This window comes from Phocoena sinus, chromosome 13 (genome assembly GCF_008692025.1).
Source record: "Phocoena sinus isolate mPhoSin1 chromosome 13, mPhoSin1.pri, whole genome shotgun sequence".
NCBI classification, from domain to species: domain Eukaryota; kingdom Metazoa; phylum Chordata; class Mammalia; order Artiodactyla; family Phocoenidae; genus Phocoena; species Phocoena sinus.
The window spans coordinates 58,634,590-58,651,655 of NC_045775.1; the positions used below are offsets into that span (position 1 = coordinate 58,634,590).

General features: G+C 44.8%; 1 protein-coding gene across 4 annotated transcripts in view; it reads left to right on the top strand.

Annotated features, from left to right (window-relative positions):
- The window catches only part of ARHGAP25 (Rho GTPase activating protein 25), an 86,878-nt gene extending 71,648 nt beyond the window's left edge, over positions 1-15,230 (top strand). For all 4 annotated transcript variants that reach the window (XM_032653083.1, XM_032653082.1, XM_032653084.1 and 1 more), the window contains 6 exons: positions 740-872; positions 4,344-4,417; positions 6,274-6,395; positions 7,210-7,406; positions 10,031-10,554; positions 13,350-15,230. In XM_032653083.1, coding sequence (XP_032508974.1) covers positions 740-872; positions 4,344-4,417; positions 6,274-6,395; positions 7,210-7,406; positions 10,031-10,554; positions 13,350-13,557 — 1,258 coding nt within the window. In that variant the 3' untranslated portion in view covers positions 13,558-15,230. The remainder of the gene's footprint in view (positions 1-739; positions 873-4,343; positions 4,418-6,273; positions 6,396-7,209; positions 7,407-10,030; positions 10,555-13,349) is intronic.
- Positions 15,231-17,066: the final 1,836 nt, after the last annotated feature.

A 17,066-nucleotide genomic window follows, 5' to 3' on the forward strand; every position in this document is an offset into this window, starting at 1 on the left:
TGCTGAAATTCAAATTTCACATGATTTTCACATGCCATGAAATATTCTCCTTTTGAGTTTTTTCCCCAACCATTTGAAAACGTTAGATCCATTCTTAGCTCACAGGCTGTACAAATAAAGGTGATGGGCCAGGCTTGGCTGGTAACATGTATATGACTTGGTAACATTTGAGTCTGCATAGCTCTGTCACTCCATGAGGACAGGGATCCTGTGTGTCCCTCAGGTTCACTGCTGAAACCCCAGTGCCTGACATAGTGTCTTGCACCTAGTAGGTTCTCTCAGCACACTTGGCTGAATAAATGATTGTGTGAATATGTGAATGAATCCCAGACCTACTTTAAGCTCTCTGATAGACTAAAGAGATCAATGGGTCATAGCTATGAGGAGTTACCACATGAAAAACTAGAGACTAAGTAGAGAATGCTCAATTGTACTAAGTGACTTGGAGAGAGAAGAAAGCAATGAAGACTAGAATAGTTTAACAGGCTTATTGGAAGAGTAGACCTTAAACTTATCTTTGAGGCAGTTAGGTAGAAGAGATAAAGGAAAAGGTCTTGGGGGTTATTATTCCAGAAGGGGGAGTTGCAAAAATATTTTGGTCAGATACATCTTTATCAGACTCTACTCCTCTGCAAAATTTCTTTCTGGAAGCTGGGATCTTATTCAGTGGATCCCCAAGGGGGAGGTGAGGAGAGTTCTGGAGTTCTGTTTTCAAAAAACATTGTTTGTTTTTTTCCAGAGATACAGATGTGCACACGGTAGCCTCCCTGATGAAGCTCTACCTCCGAGACCTCCCAGAGCCAGTAGTCCCCTGGAGCCAGTATGAGGGTTTCCTGCTCTGTGGGCAGCTCACGAATGCAGATGAGGGAAAGGTTTGTATCTCAATAGAGTTAGTTGTCCTGCTTCAGAAGGTGAGGGTTACTGTAAAGCCCTTGTAGTCAACATGTTAAACAAACTAACCAACCAGTAAAAGGAAATCTGACTGACAACAAACTAGCCAACCAGCAAAAAAAAACCTGACTGACAGCAATAAAACCATTATGGTTTTTAACCAAGATTTGCAAATCTAAATGGCCCATGAATGCATTTGTTACACAGCTAATAAAGGGGTCTAACTGCCCACTTTGGGGAGGTTAGTGTTTAGCACTACTATGTTAAAAGTTCTCTCTGGCAAAGTGGTGCACAGAAAAACTTGCAGTGAATTTCACTTTGATTTTGCCATTGAGCAAATGATGCATCTTCTGTGAGACTCAGTTTATTTACTTAGCCCGAGAGAACTTTCTACGATGGTGGAACTGTTACATAACTGCACTGTCCAATGTAGTAGCCCCTAGCTATACATGGCCACTAGGCACTTGAAACGTGGCTCACACAACTGAGGAGCCAAACTTCTGATTTTATTTTATTTTATTTTACTTTCTTTTATTTTATTTTATAATAGTCACATGTGTCAAGTTGCTGTTGTACTAGACAGCACAAACTTAGACACATTTCATAATAACAGGATCGTTTTGAGGACCATGGGATGTATGTCACAAGTGAGTGACATTTTAAAATTATTGATTCAAGGGGATGTTTAGTCTCTGCTCTACTTCAGCATTTATTATATAGTATGCTCCCAGAAAAAGTATATATCTATAATATAAAATCATTGAAGAGATAGTGCCCTAGCCCTGGAAGAAAATACAGCTGTGAGAACTTCCATCCTGATTGAGAGGGAGGAGACTCACAAATTAAGTAGATCCTGGTACAAGAAAAAAGGTGTTTTTATATTTAGCGCTAGGAAAGAAAGAGCACGATAAGGATGCAACTAACGCACTATAGCCTCTGTAGCTATTTCCCAACGCAAAAATTAGGTTGCATGATCTGATTTTAGGATATTTTGTGTATGATTTATGAATTTGGGGGGGTTAAAATAGGATATGGAAAGTCTGAATTTATACAGACATATCAGCTCACCTTTGCAAAAGTAATACAATTTTATGGAATAAGGTTTAAAAGTTGGCTAAAAAGGTGAATGCTTCAGGTGATGTCTTGCCCCACAGCTTCAGGGAAAGGAAAGGAGGTCCATGGATGCAGTTCTGACAAGCAGACTCCCACCCCTGAACTTCTTTGATTTAGACCTGCTTCTCCCAACTTTTCTCGATCTCAACATATTTGAGAGTTTCTAATCCATGGTAGCACAGATCTGGACAGAGTGAGGGATCACAGCCTCTCTCATGGGTGAAAACGTGGCAGAGGCGATCACTGGGAGGCGTGAGTCTAAAGCAACCTTTGCAAAGAATTTACTTGACTAAACTGAAGAGGAGGGAATCAGTATGAAGCAGGCATTCTAGATCCAGTGGGGCTGCACCAAGTCACTGCATGCAGGCCGACACGCCATAGGGTGCATTTTCTCCTGGAGGAGCTGCTCAGGTTTGAGGAGAGCCTGTGTGTCTCATGTACACTGGTGCACTTTTACAATCACGATGTTGTAGATGGTGACTGCAGACACTGTGAGCAAAAAGAACAAAGAAAATTCACTGTCCTTCCTCTTCCTGGCACTTGCATTCCTTGTGGGGCTGTCTCTAACATTCAGTGTCATCGTGAAGCTGTAACCTTCGGACCTCTCGCCTGCCTTCCAGCTTGGTCAGCTGTCCCTGGGTTCTAGCAGCTCCCAGCAAAACCATATCACACGAAACCTCAGTTCTCAGAAACATCCTCCTTTTCACAATACTTTTAAAGTGACTTGGGGGGCATTTGCTTCTGGTCGAATTCTTTATTGGAGAGTTACAGCTCAAGCATTTGTTAAGCAAACAATTATTGGGAGTATGGTTATCAAATAGTTCTTGCCTTAGAGTAGCTCTGAGGCAGGGAGGAGGACATAATCGCAGATGAATAAAAAAATATAAGGTACAAAAAAACAGTGAACCTCTCCAGGCTATTCTTGCAACTTCCTGTGGATTTATAGTGATTTCAAAATTAGAAGTTTTATAAAAATAAACAAATGGGACCTAATGAAACTTAAAAGCTTTTGCACAGCAAAGGAAACCATAAACAAGACGAAAAGACCCTCAGGATGGGAGAAAATATTTGCAAATGAAGAAACTGACAAAGGATTAATCTCCAAAATATACAAGCAGCTCATGCAGCTCAATAACAAAAAAACAAACAACCCAATCCAAAAATGGGCAGAAAATCTAAATAGACATTTCTTCAAAGAAGATATACAGACTGCCAACAAACACATGAAAGGATGCTCAACATCACTAATCATTAGAGAAATGCAAATCAAAGCTACAATGAGGTATCACGTCACACCGGTCAGAATGGCCATCATCAAAAAATCTGGAAACAATAAATGCTGGAGAGGGTGTGGAGAAAAGGGAACACTCTTGCACTGTTGGTGGGAATGTAAATTGATACAGCCACTATGGAGAATAGTATGGAGGTTCCTCCAAAAACTAAAAATAGAGCTACCAAATGACCCAGCAATCCCACTACTGGGCATATACCCTGAGAAAACCATAATTCAAAAAGAGTCATGTACCACAATGTTCATTGTAGCTCTATTTCCAATAGCCAGGACATGGAAGCAACCTAAGTGTCCACTGACAGATGAATGGATGAAGAAGATGTGGCACATATATACAATGGAATATTACTCAGCCATAAAAAGAAACGAAATTGAGTTATTTGTAGTGAGGTGGATGGACCTAGAGACTGTCATACAGAGTGAAGTAAGTCAGAAAGAGAAAAACAAATACTGTATTTGTATTCCACATATATATGGAATCTAAAAAAAAACAAACTGTATTTGTATTCCACATATATATGGAATCTAAAAAAAAACAAACAAAAATTGGCTCTGAAGAACCTAGGGGCAGGACAGGAATAAAGATGCAAATGTAGAGAATGGACTTGAGGACACAGGGAGGGGGAAGGGTAAGCTGGGACGAAGTGAGAGAGTGGCGTGGACATATATACACTACCAATCATTAGGTAGATAGCTAGTGGGAAGCAGCCGCGTAGCACAGAGAGATCAGCTCGGTGCTTTGTGACCCACTAGAGGGGTGGGATAGGGAGGGTGGGAGGGAGGGAGACGCAAGAGGGAAGAGATTATGAGGATATATGTATATGTATAGCTGATTCACTTTGTTATACAGCAGAAACTAACACACCATTGTAAAGCAAATATACACCAATAAAGATGTTAAAACACACACATGCACACACACACACACTATGGGAACAGGAGTGACTGCCAAAGTGTTGCTTCTGCAGAGATACACCAGTTATGCTCCAGGGTCCCATTGCTGGCAAGTGAGCAGGCTCTTCTACTGACATTAAAAATCTCTTCCCAGGCTCAGCAGGAGTTGATGAAGCAGCTCTCCATCCTTCCTCGAGACAACTATAGCCTCCTGAGCTACATCTGCAGGTAAGAGGCACCTGGTATCAGTTCCATAATTTTCAGCCACACCAGAATGAATTCCCCAGTTAGAGGAGAAAAGAGTATCTCTGTGAACTTAAGAGATTCTGTTCCAAACCTCTGGAAGGTCAACTCTATTCACGTAGCACTGAGGTAGTTTCCTGTGTCCCCAAGATAATTGAAAGGATCCCGGAAAACCAATCAGCATAAAAAAGAAACATGCTTCCTTCTTCAAGCCTGCCCCAGTGCTGCCCAGAGTCCTGGGACAGGCATTAGAACCCAGAATCCTTATAATATTTCTACAATTGTCTCCCATCTTCCTGTCTCTGGACCATAACTTAGCACCCCAGAGACATTCATCCCAGGCCACCTTTCTTAATTCCCTTTCTGAGGACGGACCTGCTATGTGCTGCAACACATAGCATGTGGATTGACCCAGATCTGGCTGAGTTGGGAGCCTGGATCTCCATGTCAGACATAGCTGAAAGTTATCTTTATTTTTTTTTAATTTATTTATTTTTGGCTGCTTTAGGTCTTTGTTGCTGTACGTGGGCTTTCTCTAGTTGCGGTACGCGGGCTTCTCATTACTGTGGCTTCTCTTGCTGTGGAGTACAGGCTCTAGGCGCATGGGCTTCAGTAGTTGTGGCTCGTGGGCTCTAGAGCACAGGCTCAGTAGTTGTGGTGCACGGGCTTAGTTGCTCTGCAGCATGTGGGATCTTCCTGGACCAGGGCTCAAACCTGTGTGCCCTGCATTGATAGGCGGATTCTTAACCACTGTGTCACCAGGGAAGCCCTACTTTTATTTTTTTTATATAATTTTTTGTAGTTTCCAGATGATAAAAGAGTTACGTGCTTGATATGGAAACTAGGAGAATATGAAATCCTGTAAATAAATGAAAACTTCCCCAAATCTCCTCACCCAGAAAAAGTCACTGTTAATATTTGAGTGTGTTTCCTTCTGAATGTTTTTGTCTCTGTGATAGATGATCACAGGCATCGATATAAATATAGGGAAACAATTTTTATACCAAATTAGAAATATATTTTTTAATAAAATATACATACATATATGCTTGTATCCTGCTTCTTTTGGCTAAATGTTGTATTGTGAGCATTTTCCTAGTCACAAAGTAGGATTGTACATGACTCCATAATATTCCATAATGTTTCCTCATTTGGACACCCCGCCCCTGCCACTTATTTGATAATTTCTCTGTATTTGGAATTTTATGTTGCTTCAGCCGATTCACTTAAAAATGGTTTTGAGAGACAATATTTAGAAGTGTTTTTTCCTGATCTTTTCAGGTTTTTAAAATAGTGAATCTGAGAGAGTCATTCCTCAAATAGGTGGGATTACAGCAAAAATTCAGTGTTAGTTTTTGAGCACTTGCTGAGAATTTGAGATGCTTGGTAGCGTAACCTGAGGATGAGAGCAGGGAGGCACCATGAATTCCCATTTCTGAGCTCTTCCCACGATGAAGTTTTCTTCTCTGGAGACTCCGCTGGGATAGGTGCTGAGAGCCTGGGAGAGAAGCCTGTAAAGTCAGGACCAGGGATAGTCAAACACCCATTTTAGTCCTTCTTGTCTCCTCTTAGCTCCCTGAACTGGACCCTGCCTCCTGCTGATGTGACTCCACCCTCGGCCCCAGTGCCACCATCACCAGCTGGGTTGCTTGTGTCTCTTCTTCCTTGATCTTGACTCTTTCAGGGGGAAGCTAAATTCTTGTAGTCAGAGCAGACTGGTCCCATTCCTGAGACCAGAAGTAAAGAGTTGAGACCCACCTCTGGGATCCTGTGGGTACCTGGAAGTGCTTCCTTGTGGCAACTTCCTATTTCCTACTCTGGGATTTCCTGGTTGCCCACAGGTTTCTCCATGAAATCCAGCTGAACTGTGGAGTTAACAAGATGAGTGTGGACAATCTGGCTACTGTGATTGGTGTGAATCTCATCAGGTCGAAGGTCGAAGACCCTGCTGTGATCATGAGAGGTACGCTGGTCCTGTGGTGAATGTAGGGGCAGAGGAAGTAAAGACAGTGACATTGCTACCAAATTGCTCCTGCAACTTGCCAAGCATTTTCCGTTGATCATCTTGTCTGAGTTGTAAAGTAGCCCTGTGAAATAAGCAGGCAGGAATTATGTTCATTTCCCAGGTCACAGCAGAGCAGAGAGGTTACAGATTTACCAATCATCACACAGTATGATAGGCTAGCACCAGAACAGTTAGTTAGTGTTTCTTAGTCTTTCAGTACTTTTAAACATCCTTAGCCAGAGAGAGCAAACAAGTGTGATTTTATAAGACAACTCCCAAAGAGGTTACTTGTAAAGCTGTGCTGAAAAGACTTCTGAGGCAGTGTCTTGCTTCAGTGAACAAGAGTCCTGACACAGAGTACTGATGTCTGCCATGGTTTGGGGGAGGCAGTATGCCTGGTATGCATCCTCTATGCATGCAATAAGAAATCAGATGTCATACTGAGGGTCACATCAAGAGAGAAAAATGTCTTCATTTTCTTTCCTGTCGTATTGCCTATAACCTGATCAAAGACTGATCCAGAGGACTGTAAGCCGAAAATAACCCTCTTTCACCCCACTGCCGTATCCTTCTTCTATCCCATCCCATTCACCACAATCTCCTACCCCAAGCAATTAAGAAGGATCCTGTGAGGAGCAAATGAGGTCCTTTGGGGCTGTGTGGTTTTAGAGTCAAGTTTAGAGACAGACGTCTCATGGGTGGAGAACCTTGAAGACCACCTGCCCTCTGCCCCATAGTCCAGCACTACAAATCTCTTTCTTCTTTCTTTCAGGGACTCCTCAGATCCAAAGAGTGATGACCATGATGATCAGAGACCATGAAATCCTCTTTCCCAAGTCCAAGGATGCACCCTTGTCACCCCCTGCCCCCCAAAATGACCCCAAGAAACCTCCAGTGGCTCGAAGCTCTGTGGGCTGGGATGCCACTGAGGACCCTCCAATTTCTAGGACAGACAGCGTCAGTAACATGGTAAGGTGCAGAGAGCCTTCCTCCTTCCATCCGACTCCTCCTTCAGTCCAGGTCATTCCATGTAAGAGCTGCTCTGGAGTGGCGATTTAGGGAGTCCTGGGTGATGCTGTGGCAGTGGGCACAGCTGATCTAGACCCATGTGAATGAATCTTGAAAGCCTGGCCTCTTTCAAAATCTGGTTTCTAGTTGGTATCCTGGAGGTGGGATTGGTGACATGTGTGCCCATCCCCCAGTGACTAAGCAATGGGAGTCCTCACTAAAGCCCACTCTAAACCCTTTTAAACTCAGTCCAGGGAATTTCGATGGGGAAGCTACATATCGCAGTGTTAACGTTCTAGTGAGAGTTGTTGAAAATTCCGGGTGAAAGTCCAGAGAGAACGGTTTCCTGCTAAGCCATGAAACGTGATTCCTTTCTCAGAGTATGTGATGTGTTTGTGTAATATTTCTCATTCCCTGATAAGCTGTCTCAGCAATGTCAACCCCCTCATTTGTACTGAAGGGTTGGGGCTCACGTTCACAATGTCAAAAAACTCTGCAGACTCTGAAATTATTTAGGCCAATAATTTACAAAGCTCAGATATTTTAACGTATTTATAGAGGCAAATATTTTTTAAAAGAACGTGTGAACTTTATATAGCAGCTTAATTCTTTATGTGCGGTCAAGGAATGAATGTAAAATTTCCAGTTCGCCAGGTAATGTCAGTTGCCTACTGTTAATCCCAAGGATGATTAAGAATGTATTGGAAATAAAGATGGTGGTAGTTGTGATTTTTCTTGGGTGATGCCTGTCTGGACACAGTGCATTTACTAATACTCTAAAATCAAATTAATATTTAGAAATGTTTATACATCATATAATGAAATCATCCTAGACGTCTTTGAGAGTAGCCAGTGTTGTACTCATTTGACAGGTTTCTGTATTTATTGTAACAGTATGGGCAGCAATGGACAGGCAGTGTGCTGGGAACCTTAAATAGATCACATCTGGAATCCTCACCGTTACTCTGTAGGGCAGAATTTATCATCCACATTTTATAGATGAGGCGCTGAGGCTCAGGGAGGTTGACCAGCTGTCCCAAGATGACAGCAGTAGAATGGTAGAGAGTGGGACTTAGATCTAGTTTGCATCTCAGGGCCCAGGTCCTTCTGATTCCAGGTGGGGTTGCCAAAGCAGGTGATGACCTAGAAGCATCAGACAGACAGCTTGAGACCTGATTCTCTCATTTTAGGGCTCAATCTTTTTCTTTTAAATGTAATCTAAAAATATATACGCGTCACTCAAGAAAGTCAAAACAAAAGAGATATGTTTAGAACTCCTGCTCCCTCTGCTGTCTTCACCCACCTTATTTTTCCCTGCCTTTGTCAGTTTCTTTTTTATCCTTCCAGTGTTCCTTTATGCAAATATAAGCAGATATGAGTGTAAATTGTTATTTACCTCCCTTTTTACACAAAGCATAACATACTCACTCTTCCCTCTCCACACACACACACACACACACACACACACACACACACACACACACTACTGTGTATCTTGAATTTTTCTGTTTAACGGATACCCTGGAGACCTTTCCATGTCAATACATAGGCAGTACCTCCTACAACCTCAAGTTTCTGGCAGATGTATGGTGTTCCATCCTGTGCATGTACCGTGATCTACTCAGCCAACCTCCATAGATGAACAGGTTTCTTTTACTCCTTTGTACTACAAGCAAGGAGGCAATGAATAACCTTGACCATACTTCATTTTGTGCTCAGGCAAATGTATTTCTGGGATAAATTCCCAGAAGTACGATTGCTGAGTCAGAGGGTAAATAGATTTGTAATAGGTAATTTTGATTAAAATTGTTAAACAGTGGTTGTGCCATTTTGCACTTCCACCAGCAATGCATGAAATAACCTATTTCCCTATAGTTTCACCAGCAGAATGTGTTGTCAGATTTTGGAGGATTGACCATCTGTTAGATGAGAACTAATATTTCAGTAATTTTAATTTCAGTTTGAGTTTTTCCTGTTATAAGAGTGTTCAAACATTATTTTTATGTTGCACTTTTCCTCCATGAACTCTTTGATCTTGCTCTTTGCCGATATTTATATTAGTCTTTTTCTTCTCAATTTTTATGAACTTTATGCATTATGGAGAGTAGCCTGTTGTCTGTGATATACATTGCAAATATGTTTGTCAGTTTGTCATTTCTTCTTTGATTTAGCATGTGGTGATTTCTTTGTCTTATTTTGTGGGTCATGGAAAGACATGTGGGTTGACTTTATCAAATTATTCTTATATGGTTTCTGTATTTGGGTCATAGTTAGAAAAGCCCCCCTCCCCACCCCCCATTCTAAGGTTATAAAAGAATCCTAGTTTAGGGCCCCTTACCACAAGCAAACCATTGATTTTAGTCAGCAGTTTACCTCTAGAGCATGAGTTCCTTCAAGTATAATATCCTTTTGGAAAAATGCCACACAGATAATCAACTAATGTGACAAATTAGGAGATTGTCTTCTAATTGAGTTTCATAGGTGTGTGGCCAGGAGATACTTTCTTTCAAGTCTCTAATCCTTATCTTGGGAACGTGATACGTGTGGGAAAAACCCATGTAACATCCGTGGTCACTTTTTTCTAGGCCAGCGACTCAGATGCAACCAGCCCCACTGGACAACGGCCAAGTGATGGGTGTCTAGAAGACAAAGCATCCAGGGAAAAGCCAGGAGATTGGAAGCTGCAGTCACGAAAAAGGACTCAGACGCTCCCTAACCGGAAATGCTTCTTGACATCAGCTTTGCAAGGTGCCAACAGCTGCAAAGTAGAGATCTTTAAAAATGAGTTCTGGTCTTCTTCGGAGGGGAAGGCAGGGGACGGGCACAGGAGAACGATGTCTCAAGGTGTGCCACAGTTTTTCGACTCCCAGCGGACTTCCACCTATGATAACGTCCCCACACAGCCGGGGTCCCCTGGGGATGAAGCCGGTACACTGTCATCCCAGGCCTGTGACTCCAAGAGAGATGCTTTTGCCAGCCTAAACTCTGAAACCGGGCCTGGGAAAAATAACTCCGGAGAAGAGGAACTTGAATCCTTGCAGAGGATGGTCCAGAAGCTGCGAAAGGAAATAGAAACACAGAAGCAAATGTATGAGGAACAGATTGAAAAGTAAGTCAAAAGTAAGAGGGCCCTGGGCAGCCACTCGCCTTCCATCTTAAAAGCAATAGGGATTGCTCTCCTCTGCCAGAGAAATGACATTATAAAACTTCAGTTACAGAAGACGCTATCTACAGCAGTTGGGCCTAATGAGGAACAGGGCAAAGGCATTGAGGAGATGACTAAATTAGTGAAAACTCTAAGCTTTACCTTACATTCATGAAAAGTTAAATATGTAGCTTAAGTAGTTTAATCAACTGGTTCCAAACAGTGGTTGTTTAAGCATCAACATGTCTTAATGAATTAAGAGAAATTTTTAAAATTTTCATATTAATGTCATTCATCAACTCTGCAAACATTTATTGAGCATCTACTACGTGCCAGGCACCATCTCAGCTGTTAGAGAATAGCACTGAACAAAACACACGAAAGCCCTTTTGCTTATAGAGCTTTCCTTCTAGCGGAGACAGACAGAGAATACAAACAGATAATTTAAACATATGCTATATTAGATGGTGGAAAATGGTAGGGAGAGAAATAAAGCAGGGCAGGGGGTTGGGGAGCTCAGGAAGGGGGTTCCAGTGTTACATAGGGTGGTTGGGGAAGACCTCACTGAGAAGGTGACACTCGAGCAAAGGCCTGAAGGAGGGGAGGGAACTAGTGAGGTCCACGTGGGAGGGGTTGGGGTGGGTTTGGGGGAGAGCAGGCAAGGCAGAGAGAACCGAAGTGCAGAGGCTATGGGAAGGGAGGGGTCTGGCGTGTTCATGCAGAGGAAGAGCGGTGGTTGGTGGCAGCAGGGGAGTGACTGAGGGGAGAGGGCAGAGAATGCAGAGGGCCTGGTCAGCCACCTGAAAGCCTAAGTGAGGCAGAGCTTCTGGGCACCCCTGACCTGACTGAGGCTTCACTGGGTCAGGATCACTAACTCTCCACGATCTCAGACTGCAGGGGGTGAACGGAAGTGAGGCCAGTGACATGGCCGTTGCCACGATTTCACACAAATCTCTAAGATGCTCGGATATGATTTGCTCACTTGAGTAGATAAACTACTTCCTTGAAATCTTTTTCACACCACTTATTTTTCCTGAGAAGAAACCTCAATCCAGGTTTGCCTAAAGTCATACTAATCAAAAGTTAGTGAAATGTGAACCTAGTGGGGTTTTCTAACGACAGGTACTTTTCAGTCCCTAGAGACTCAGGTACATGAAAGAAAGACTTTGGTTAGCCTGATCCTTTGTTCCCTGCAGAGGGCCGCCCATCTAGAACAACACATAACTTCTTGTCTAAGAACCTGAAATCAGCTGTTTATAGACTCTGAGACTTGGGCGACATCTTGGCAGTGACCGAGGTAGCCCCAGAGCAGACACTGAGCCCCAGTTTCTAGCACGGGGGTCTTTGACAAGGTGGGGAAGAACTGGCTGCCATTGAGGTGGCCGCTTCTCCTGAAGGGAACAAAGTCTTCTGAATCCACTGTCAGGGGAGCCTCCTATTCCATCCTCGGGAGAGGAAGGAGAATTAACATTCTACAGTGCCTGCTCTAAGCTTCATGCTTCAGACACACCTTCTCATATAATCCCCTCAGTTATCCCGTGAAATAGGTAATACCCCCATATTACAGAAGAAATGGGAGTTTAGGAAGTATAAAAAGGTTGCACAGCTAGTCATTGGTGGGGCTGGGATTTGAACTCGGGTCAGCCAACCTCCCAAACCCACTCAGGTTCTACCTCTCCACTGGAGTCAGTGGTCAAGATCTAGCATGGTGTCTCTTTTGAGGTTTTCCCCCCCAAACAAGAAAGATATGGAGACCTCAGAGAAGAAAACTAAATTTGTAATGGGTGGAATTCCAGAGGAATGAGACTAATTTGGCTTTAAGAAGAAACAGGCAGGGGCAAGCAAGGCTCTGAAGAGAGGCCATTGCCTGCAAAATGGACCAAGGCCCTTGAAGATAGCAGCCAGAGATGGGCTCAAACAGGAGCTCAAGTCTCCGTATAAAAATGAGCAGGCCATTGGGTAGCAGGGAAGCTGCATCTCACAGAAAGAAATTCTGAAGCCACTTTCCAATCAGAGTCTCCTCATAGGCCTGAAATTCCCTCCTTTGGCTCAAAAATGTCATATGTACTCTCATTCCCAGGGGTTAATTCAGCACAGCCTGGAGGGAGAGAAATGGGCACCTGAGACTAGACTAAGATTTTGGCCAGTAACAGTGAAAATCCTGCGAATTCAGGAATCCAACAGATCCTTCACTTGGAGTGGGATTCAGAAGCAAGGGTGGGACTGGCAGGACAGTTGCTCCCAAGGGGCAGCTCCCCCAGATTCTCCAAATCTCGGTCCCCAGGAGCCTTCATAAGAGAAGGCTCTGGTCCGTGCTCTGCAATGAAGCAGGATGAGAAAGCTTGCATGTGTACACAGGTGCCGAGAATCTGGAATCTGGATGGGGTTCAGCAGTCAGTCAACCTTGCAACTGAGCAGGACAGATGCAAGGCGCTGTGGGGCTGTAAATATTAGAGGTGGTCTCTTCATTCAAAGACTTTATTGTGTGGTGGGAGATACAAAACACAAAATGACATGAAAAACAACACAAGAGATGTCATGATATGGATGACAAATGACAAAAATGGGGACAGGCTCTGGGAATTCAGGTTTACTGGGAAGTCCTCCTGTCGGGGGTGGGACATAACTAGGAAGTACAGGTTGGAGATGGGTCTTGGGATGTGGAAGGTTAAGTGGACAGAGGGGGTTGAGGGCAAGGCTGAAGAGAAAGTCCAGAGGTCACACCTCGTCCTTTCATTCTTTTCTTTCCTTCCTCGTAGCCTTGAAAAGGAAAATTACGATGTGTGGGCTAAGGTGGTGAGGCTCAGTGAAGAACTGGAGAAGGAGAAGAAGAAGTCTGCAGCCTTGGAAATCAGCCTCCGCAACGTGGAGCGCTCCCGGGAGGATGTGGAGAGGAGGAACAAGGCCTTGGAAGAGGACGTCAAGGAATTTGTCAAATTGATGAAGGAGCCCAAGACCGATGCTTGAGCGTCCCAGGAGCACCACAGAGACAGCCTGCAGAGACCTAGCAATGCTCCCTTTCTCGCTGCTAGCTGATGACCAGGAAGTGATATTCCTCCCTAAGAAGGAGAGGACATTTTGGGGGGGAAAACATCACATTTCCCAGTAGGTAAATCAGTGGAGTTTGCAGGAGGATAAGCGTGAGCAGGGACTTGTGTGGACATCTCCGAGCCCCGGGGCTGTATTCAAAGGGATTGCATTATTCCACTGTGGTCTCAGGCCGAGTGAAGTGGCACCTCCCATGGCTGAATAGCTGTGTCCAATGGAGACTCTGCTGCAGGCCACATCCCAGGACCCAGGCAACAGGCTGACCCCAACAGAGGCTGGACTGAGGAGTTGGTTCTTTGTTTCCTGTGTGGGACATTTCACCTAGTCAGATGGCCTCCGGGTGTCTCTGAGACACAGGGGCCAAAAATGATATTCAACTTTTGATTTCTCAGCCATGGTGGGCTGTGTTTTGAAGGGCTGCACTTACTGAAGCCAGGACCCCATTCTGCCACCCGTCCCCCTGCCATGATGCACACTCTCCAGGGCTGCAAACTCAAAATTAGTATTAGGCGAAGACAAAACAAGCAGTAAACTGGATTTATGAAAGCAAAAGCAATTAGAAAATTAGATTCAAATTTAAAAAAAGCAGAGCTATTGGCAATCCATACAACACCATTATGAGAGTAAAAGTCTCCCCTGCCTGGGGAAAGATGTGCCCCTCTCTGGGCACATGGCTTGATGAGCAGGTCACGGGCTGCATTCCAATCCCACTTGCCTTTCAGGGGCCACAGTTGCATAGGGCAGGCCCACTATGATACAGCTTCCTTAGATGCTAGTTGGGTGTTTAGATAGTAAGAGTCATCCTTCTGCATTAAGCCACCCTGGCCAAGGCCCCTGGTGAGGCCCCAGGCCTTGATATGTAGGATGGTGGAGTCTTTCGTGGTTTTTGTCATTGTTCTAGTTAGGTGGTCTCCAGGCTCTTTTGACCATGTACCCCATCAATAGAAAGTATTTGAGCATACATTCCTCAATATAGGTATATTTATTTATTTATAAATTATACACATGTTCTACTGTATTGCTATATCATAAAACATACACAGGACAAAAATTGAATCATGGTGAGATAAAAACAAATATAAGTAGATGTTCTCAACTGTGCTTTTAGCTCTGGAAACTCCTGGCCCAATTTCCCAGCAGGTATTACCTGTACTAATGTTCCATAGTTCATCCCATTACTCCCATAATTTTCTTGAACTCTTGAAAGCACGTGGCTGAATTAGTGGTTTGGAATCTCTGGTTACCACAGTGAGAGTTTAGCCTTCTGCAGCATCTGTGTCTCCTCCTTTATTCCTTTCTCTCCCTTCGTTTTCCGCCTTTTTCTCCTCCTCTCTGTGCTTTCTTCACTCTAGTTATTCCCCACTGCCTGTGGCCGTGACATATTACTCACAGAGTGAAAGGGATGGACAAGGGGTCAGTGTTTCTCAGTCCTGCTCCGCAGGCCCTGCTCCGCCCACCTCCAGCCCCCCAAGGACCAGACTGACAGAGGGCAAGGATGACACCTAGAGCTCCTCGTAGAGACTTGCTTACAGCAGATTGGGGGCGGGGAGACTGATTTGGAACATTATTAAGTAAAGCCATAAAATATTTGATTTCTTGGAGTTGATTTGTTTTTCAGTTACAGAGTAGCAAACATAGAAACACTTCCTGAACACCTAATGTCCACTGATGAGTGTCTATAGTTCTGCCAGACGTGTGCCATGTTCTCCCATGGGTTCCTGGCACGGACCCTTTGAATGCTAATATAGACTTGAGTATGGAAGTAGCCGGCTTCACAGTTCCAAAGGGAACATTTGTTTGAAGGAGCAAAGAGGAAGCCCTGAAGCCTGTTTTCTTGGGGGTCCACGTTATAGGACCTTGCTGGGTCTCAGGCTGGGTGGAAGGCCCATGTTTGAATCCCAGGCCCCTCCTGGTCAGGTGATACCTCTCATTCCACACCTTTTACCAGAACTGCAAGATCACAGAGCGGCAGGTCCAGCATCAGAAGCCAGAAAGTCAAGTCTTCACAATCGAGAGGGGACCTGGCTTGCCTAAACTTCTCCTGTGCCACCCTCCATATGAGGAGAACACAAGAAAGAGTTTCTCCAGGACCCCAGGCCGTCATGAGTCCAAGGAAGGGCCAGGGAAGAAGATCTGGGGTCTGAGGCCACTGTCCTCAATGCCCCAAAAGACCACCTATGCTATGCATGGCAACGTAGCTCCAGGCCTCACTTGGACCTGGGAGCCAGTTTCTGGAAGGCAGAACCAGACTGACCTATGTCACCGGTGCTCTCTTGGACCCAGGAGCTCCCACTGTTACTTTCAAAGCCCTGCCATGGGCAGGATCTACTGAATCTGCCTTTTTCCAGCCACCCACTCCTTCGCCATCCCCCCTCTTCTACCGGCACAGGTGCTGAGAACTCCAAAAGGTCTGCAATATGCATGTTCAAACCCCTTGCCCTCTTCCCACCAACATTCTGCATGTCCTCACAGCCTCGAGCATGACACGTTAGGGCATTTTCTCCTAAGCGTGAGGCACATCTGCTGGTTTTCCATACGTGTGTGCACTGGGTAGGACACTTTGCATTAGGGGATTGGCTGGGATGAGTCCTGTCTACATCTGCTTGGACCACTCTAACGAAATCCCACGGACTGGGTGGTATCCATTTGTCACAGCTCTGGAGGCTGGAGGCTGAGATCAAGGTAGGTGAGGATCCTTTTCTGGGTGGCAGGCTTCTGGCTGTATCCACACATGGCAGAAGGGGGTAGGGAGCTCTGTTGGGCCTATTTTGTAGGATATTAATCCCATTCGTGAGGGCTCTACCCTTATGACTTACCTCCCAAAGGCCACATCTCCTAATACCATCTCTTTTGGGGGTTAGGATTTCTACATGTGAATTTTTCTGGGGGGTAGGGTGACAAACAGACCAGAGCAATTCTCTTCCAGTGGATCTTGGTCAGTCTGAGGCCTGGAGAGATGGAATGTGACGTCACTAGTACAGAGTCTGCTGCCAAGGATGCAAACAATAGATGTTTTGTTGTTGTTGTTTTGACCAAGTGTTTAAGTCCTGCTCAGAGGCCCATCCTCTCAGGAAGCATGGAGCAGGGGACTCCAAAGCAGCCCAAGGCTCTCGAGAAGGGGGGGGAAGGATGCAGCACAGCAGCTGATGGCTGGGCCCCCAGCTCAAGGCAGGAGGATGTGTGTGCCCTGACGTCATGTAAACTTCCACATTCCACCCCTTCCTCTGCAGATACCATCAGGCTGTGTGCTGGCCCGGGAGCAGAGAGATCACCTAGAGGCTACTCCTGCCATTCATGTGGGCTGGCTTCACAAGAATGGCATGATATCTTTCATCCCGCAGGAGAAGCCTGGGTGAGGGGAGGCCCCAAGGATGGAGATTCACCTGTTGCTCAAGGCTGGCCTTTGGTCAGCAACAGAGAGCTGCCAA